Below are 7,361 nucleotides of genomic sequence, written 5' to 3'. Positions count from 1 at the left end.
TATTTATTTTTTCTTGGATCCGCATGATGTTTGTTTTGTCCGACACAGAATTATGGAGGCGATATTTTACTGTGCTACAGTGTCTCTTTAAATGTTTACGGTTGTATAAAAATTTGCTGAGTGGAAGTTTTATTTCAGGCACCACATCATTATTTAGAGAATACCCCCCATAATATATAATTTAACATAGAAACCTTTGAATTGCAGACAATTCATTTCTTTCAACTCTGGTAAACGTGGTTCCAATATTTACTGGTGTGAGATGTAATGAAGGTAACAATAAAACACATAATTTAACCACTGACCATTCCCATTTTGCTAAGATGCCGAAGTGGGCATAACCCCTATATATTTACTAGGGCATTTCTCACTTAAAGCTGTATGCATGTAAACATCCTTAAGGGTCTGTGTGCAAAGACTTGCGGGATTGATGTAATGTACCACTTTTGCATGTCTGTCATATAATTACAAATACAATCTAAAAACAAACGATTCAACTCACAGTTAACTTTCAACCAACTAATGGGTTGCAAAATATTTTTGATGGTGACTGCTCCTAAAACAAATAAATTAATTTAAAAAAAATTATATATATATGTATATATATATTTTTAGATCTGTTTGTCAAGCTCTGATAAGTAAGGCTAGTGGTGTTGTAATTGTACCACAGTGGTAAAACCAACAAAAGAAATAGGTAATACTGAAGAGGTACCCCCTAAAAAATAAACCCCAAAGTTATTAATAATGAAACGATTTCAAGGGGTTACCATCATGCATATTAACCACTACAGCCCGCTACAGTAGTTACAATGACAAGAGTACCGTGGCCTTGTTTCGTGGTAATGGGGCAAAATGTCTATCAATGGTGTGCCCTCTTACCAGGATCCCTGCAGGGCACATAGGGTCCTCTAAGGCCTGTGACGTGCATCTGGCTTCAACAAAGCTGCAGGAGACGGATGCTGATCCCACTGACCATTCGTTGGCTGAGAGCACTAGTTGATTGCTCTCAGGCAATAAATGATAATTTAGTGCAATGAGATATGCACAGATTTTACATTAGCCAGCTTGGAATTCTGGTTCTAAGCTGACTAATAATGCCCCAATGATGGTGCCGGAGGTTGAGTTACACCTCCTGCAGCAAAGGGGTTAAAGTCTGTACGTGCAGTGTTTCATCGTGAAACAGATTGCAGATACAATGGCTTCAAATCACTAAACCCTTTAAAAAAAAAAAAAAAAAACACCAACGTTTGGTCCTTTGTTCAGCAGCCCATTAAGATATTTAACACACAGATGTCCGATTAGGTATTCTCCCCTTGTAAAAGAGGAGTGGAGGCATCTTCTGTTTCTACATTGGTGATTAGTATGTATGTTCTCCGTCTATACCTCCGGGCGCAATATAAGCTTACAGCAGCAGCGATGAGCGATATCAAACCAGAGCAAATAGCAAAGATATAACTATCACCAAAATAGACAAAATTGTCTTTAGTTTTCAGCAGTCGCAGTTCTCGGAGGATTAATGTGAAGAGGTAAGAAGACAGACTCACAGCTCCGGCCGTTGACAAGGCTGCAAACGATAGGAATAAAAATAAATACATTTACATTTTGTTCAACCACTTTTATTCATGAACTCAAACATTCATTGTGCTTGGATGAACAATACAGTTGCAAATACTTAATTTAAAATGATTGAAAATAAATATAAAAACAAATACTTGATAACAAGCTGCATGTAAGTAAGAGGACATCTAAAGAGCTAACCTACTGGAAGTACTGAGCATGCAGCACAATAAAACAAAGGAGGAGAATACAGAGATTTTAGCACAATGACTAGCTAAAAATTTGTGTTTTTTTGTATTTTAAAACATTCATTATATTTTATGAAATTTACATACTATGTCAGGCACCACGTGTAAATGAAATGCTGTACTCATGGAGTATATGTGAAGGAAAGCTTTATGTGTACCACATATCTCAAAGTAGACAATAGCATTATTAGGGTATTGGAGCACTAAAATCAACAAAGAATAAATGCAGAAGAGGTAAGTGTGCAATTGAATGTTTCATGGTAAATTAATAACCAAGGGGTTAATGCCTGCAGTGCTGACTGTTGTATCTGCTTCACATGTGAGAGACAGGTTATATAACCTGTGTTATCCGCCTGCCTTGTGTACTTAAACACCAAAACAGCTCCCCCGGCTGTTACTCACACAGTCTCCATGAAAAACATCATAGAATGTTTACTTTGGAAGTTTTTTATCTCCTGCTCTGTTAATTACACTTTAAGAATAAGCTATTTTAGGTTCTAGCAGGCTATTAACAGAGCAGGATATATATATATATATATATATATATATATATATATATATATATATATATTTTTTATTTTTTTTTTAAGTAAGCACTCTGTACAATAAAAGTAGCAAAATAAAATTAGGAGTAGTGGCATAAGTCACATGCAGGGAGATGTGATTAGGGCTGTATAAACAAAGTGATTTAACTCCTAAATGGCAGAGAATTGAGCAGTGAGACTGCAGGGGCATGTTCTATACACCAAAACTGCTTCATTTAGATGAAGTTGGTTTGGAATTTAGGAGTGTCCCAAAATAAGGACACATGACATGTCATGATTCCCTTTTATTCCAGAAGTTTGGTCCTTAAGGGGTTAAGGATAAGCAAAATTTCTTCATCTTTCAGACCTTGGTTCTGGTGCTTAGTCATGGCATTTCGTCTACCTTGCACAGTGTAATGCCAGAAGGTATGGTGCTAGTCTATCACAATCTCTGGCTCTTTTGTTTGTTGTATGAATTGGCCCCAGCATCATATCTATAATGTATGCATGCTCGGGTGAGTGCTGCCCTCTTGTTTTCATATATATACACATTGTGGTCCTAGATCGGAACCCCTGTTTTAACCCATTAAGAACACATGACATGTGTGACATGTCATGATTCCCTTTTATTCCAGAAGTTTGGTCCTTAAGGGGTTAAACTACTCTCTTTCACATGTACCTCATTCTTGGGCCCTATTTAATCCCGCACTGCTGAGAACCCCAGGAAAACTATTTCCCCAGTAAGTGGATTAACCTTGTAAGAGCAGGCATTAGGTTGCAAGGTTAGGACCTGCCAAGAATGGGGTACATTGATGATGATGGGGAGGGGGAGTGGGAAAGGGAAAGAGTCATATTAGTCCAGTGATGTAGATGTTAAAAACAGATAAAATTCCTTTTTTTATTGGACTAATATAATTTTTTTTTTTTTTTTAATGACAGCTTTCGGGAGAACCTCCCTTTCTCAAGTCTGAAGAAAGTCTTTTAACACACATATAGATTGTTAAATTTAAAAAAAAAAAAAAACTATCACCACTGTTTCAAATTGTTTCAGAAATTATAACATTTTTAAGTGGTAATTACAGTAAAGCTTTCTATTACTGGCTCTTTGTTTTCAGTTGAATAGTTTTAAAGTGGCACTACTAATCACACTTACTTGAATACGTGTTGGGTTGACTTGTCACGATTCATAAAAAGCCAGGAGGGCTTCCTGATTCTCTCCGATGTTTAACAAAAGTGAGGTGGGCTGAAACTCCACCTTTTTGTTTGGCCACTTAAAATAAAGGATCACAAGACAAAGGTCTCTGCTGGGAATTTTTATGGTAATCATTTGGGCTGTGGGTAGAGCCTGGTCTGTGCATTCTAACTGGAACATTATCTTCATACCTTCTCTAGACTACTGAGAGTTACACTCCTGGGTCATACAGATAAGCTCCATGGCTGAATGTTGCACTGTCACAGAATACCACTTTTGGCACAAGTCAGTTTATGAAATGTCTTCCCTAGTAGATCTGCCCTGGTCAACTGTAAGTGCTATTATCGTTAGGTGGAGCACCTAGGAGCAACAACAGCCGAGCCACACATACTCCTAGAGAGAGGGCGCCGAGTGCTGAAGCTGTTGCATCACTCACTAGAGAGTTACAAACTGGGTACAACATCAGCACAAGGACTGTGCATTGGGAGCTACATGAAATGGGTCTCCAAGACCGACAAGCTGTACACAAGCCTCACATCAACATGTACAATGCCAGTCCTTGGAAGGAGTGGAGTAAAGCATGATGGACTTTGGAGAATGGGAAACGTGTTCTCTGGAGTGATGTATCATGCTTCACTATCTGGAAGTCTAATGAAAGATTTTGGGTGTGGTGGATGCCAAGAAAATACTACCTAACGGAATACATAATGCCCACTATAAAGTTTGGTAGAGGAAGGATAATAGTCTGGACCTGTTTTATCATGGTTGGGCTTGGCCCATTGGTTCCGGTTATCTTAATGCTACAGGATACAAAAACATTTTAGACAACTTAATGCTTCCCACTTTGTGACAGCAGCTTTGGGAGAGCCTGTTCCAGCATGACCGTCTAGGTGCTCAAAGTGGGGTACATAAAGACATGGTGAGTTTGGTGTGGATGACCTCAGCCCCATGGAACACCTCTTGGATGAATTAGAATGCGGAGATCTGACGTCAACATGAGCACCCGACCTCACAATCTAAGATATTGCATTAATGCTTCCAGAGTGGCTGCTGTTATAGTTTCAAACGGTGAGTTATGGGTATTGCTTCTTCTTAATACCCATGGTTTTCAAATGGGATGTCCAACAAGCTTAAATACAATATCCACATACTTTTGCTAATGTACGTGTTGCTGAGCAATCAGGGGCTTTAGATTGTAAAGTGTCAGACCACCATGCATTCATATTTTTAATTCACGGTATGACATGGCTCATGGTCCTGTTACTAGCACTGGATGTGATTAAAAGGAGCCAGTCCCAATGTCTAGTACAGCTGAAACACACACACACGGTCAGAAAGGCTTACTATTGGTAGGCAGCGCATTTAGTTGCGTTAGTTGTGTCAAAATGTGTTCCGCTCAGAGAGTCGCACATGGTAACACGCACTCATCTAATATAATCTTACTAGCAGTACAATGCAGAACACCTTCACGAGGGTTACCTGTGGTAATGTCAGTCCCTCAATAAATGAGCAGTAATTGTAATACACAGCATTTCACGGAGGGTTACCTGTAGTAAAATGAAGGATGGGTGTAATGTTTGTTCCCAGGACTCTCTTGTTTCTGGTCTCCACAAAATCGAGCAGGAATGCTGCCAAACCCAACAAAATACTGATATAGCAACAAGTCACCATCAAAATCAGGATATTTGTTCCACTCTGGTGAAGTAAGTGATCTGACCCTATGAAGAAAAATTATTTATGATCAATACCAAATGCATTATAATAGGAGGGCAAGTTTAGTTTAGATTCTTACACAAACAAAATTGCCTTTCTGTAAATTAGTTTAAAAAGGAAGTGTCACTTCTTTGGAATTTGCAACATTTAATAAGACCGTGAAAATCCACTATAACTTCTTTTACACTTTTTCATTAGATGCTCTGTTTTCTTGTAAAATTTAAATTACAGCTTTGGCAAATTACATAATCATCATTCAATTCAGACAAGGATTAGCCAGGGCACACACAGCAAATAAAAACATTGGAGAAGATTAAATGTGATTTAAAAAAAAAAAAAAAAAAGTGGTCTTCGTTTTTCGTTTCCAATCTGTTCATAATTATTAAATTGTTCTAAAAATTAATTAAAAGTTTTCATAAAAATCCATTCAAGAATCAGCTTCCAAATTTATAGCAGAGGTGAAAAAATGATAAGTAGAACAGATAGCTTTGCTGACAGAAAAAGAGATGTGGATTTAAATTAATGTTGCACACCTCAAAATACATATTTGTTAAATCCAGGAATAAGTTAATATAAAAATGCTAAGAAGTTTCCATTTAAACCAATATTATCAACTAAAGAATGTTATGTAATGTAGTTTTCATCAAGCAGTTATAGAAAGTTTAGTTGTAACTAATACTTTAAAAATCGGACATTTTCAAGTATCTTGGAATTTTAACCCCTTAACCCCTTAAGGACCAAACTTATGGAATAAAAGGGAATCATGACATGTCACACATGTCATGTGTCCTTAAGGGGTTAAGGACCAAACTTCTGGAATAAAAGGGAATCATGACATGTCACACATGTCATGTGTCCTTAAGGGGTTAATCAAAATTTTTCAAACCCTTTACAAACTGTCGAAATTCAAAGTGAACTTTAAACATAAACGCATAAACTTTGAATTCGCACTTTACTGAATAACCCTTTCAGTAATAACAATTGTTAATTTCAAGCGACACTATAGTCACCAGAACAACTACAGCTTAATGTCGTTTTTCTGGTTAGTATAGTCAGTCCTTGCAGGCTTTTTGCTGTAAACACTGCCTTTACATAGGAAAGCATTGGACTGGCTGAGATGGTAAATTCTGATGATCTCAGGCAAGGAAGCGAGTTGTGGAGGGGGGAGGACGGGAGCCAAATGTCACCCTGGCCAGTCAGCATCCCCTTATAGAGATCCATTGAATCAATGCATATCTATGAGGAAAGTCCAGTGTATTTACGCAGAGGTGGAGACACTGAATGTCAGTGTTGCACAGTGTGCAGCCCTTCCCCAGGAAGCATCTCTAGTAGCCATCTGAGTGGCCACGTGAGGTGTCCCTAGGCTGTAATGTAAACACTGCATTTTCTTTGAAAATGCAGTGTTTACATTAAAAGGCCTGCAGGGACTGACTATACAATACATTAAGCTGTAGTAGTACTGGTGACTATAGTGTCCATTTAAAGAAAATAATGTTAGGGTGTAGTGAAACAAACACTTTGCAAAATTGCCCAATCTAAAAAAATACAGAAACTGAGAAAAGACAGTCACAAAGTGAGATGCAGTGATTATGTGGTATAGATGCTGTCTCTTGGTTTCATATTAAACCATTAAGGAATGGTGCCCAAGTAATGCCGAATCTCAGAAAATATTTCACACGTGACTATGGATTCTAATAGCCAACAAAAGCTAATTAGTTGTTGCCTGACATCAATTATGTCATGCACACATTTTAAGAGTAGAGTGCCTCAAGGGGACAGTTTGCCGATTGCCTTGAAGTACAATGGAAACAAGTGTGTTTTAAAACTATATCAGTTGCACATCAAACCTGAAAAAGCTCTCCCATAGTGTTTACTGTGGAGAAGGAAATAAGAACGGTCACACAAAAAAAAAAAAAAAAACCCACAGAGTTCCTCTTTATGACTGGAAGGGGGGGGGGGGGGGGGGAGGGAGAGTTATCAGAGTTTTCTGTTGTTAGAAGTGGTCTGAGCTACTAAAAGTGGGACAATCACCATAGAAACCAAAGGAACCAGCAGGCACATCCCATTGACGGGTCCTTGATTTTGGCGATTTAAATCGGAATTGTTCACGGTTTATTTAATAAATTC

General features: G+C 38.0%; 1 protein-coding gene across 1 annotated transcript in view; it reads right to left on the bottom strand.

The window, feature by feature from the left end:
* Nucleotides 1–628: 628 nt before the first annotated feature.
* LOC134614137 (transmembrane protein 127-like) overlaps nt 629–7,361 on the bottom strand; it is a 10,606-nt gene continuing 3,873 nt past the window's right edge. The window contains exons 2-3 of the mRNA XM_063457597.1: nt 5,069–5,239; nt 629–1,564 (exon numbers count right to left, since the gene is read on the bottom strand). Coding sequence (XP_063313667.1) covers nt 1,299–1,564; nt 5,069–5,239 — 437 coding nt within the window. The 3' untranslated portion in view covers nt 629–1,298. The remainder of the gene's footprint in view (nt 1,565–5,068; nt 5,240–7,361) is intronic.

This window comes from Pelobates fuscus, chromosome 6 (assembly GCF_036172605.1).
Source record: "Pelobates fuscus isolate aPelFus1 chromosome 6, aPelFus1.pri, whole genome shotgun sequence".
Taxonomy (NCBI): domain Eukaryota; kingdom Metazoa; phylum Chordata; class Amphibia; order Anura; family Pelobatidae; genus Pelobates; species Pelobates fuscus.
This window is presented reverse-complemented; position numbering and strand designations above follow the sequence as displayed.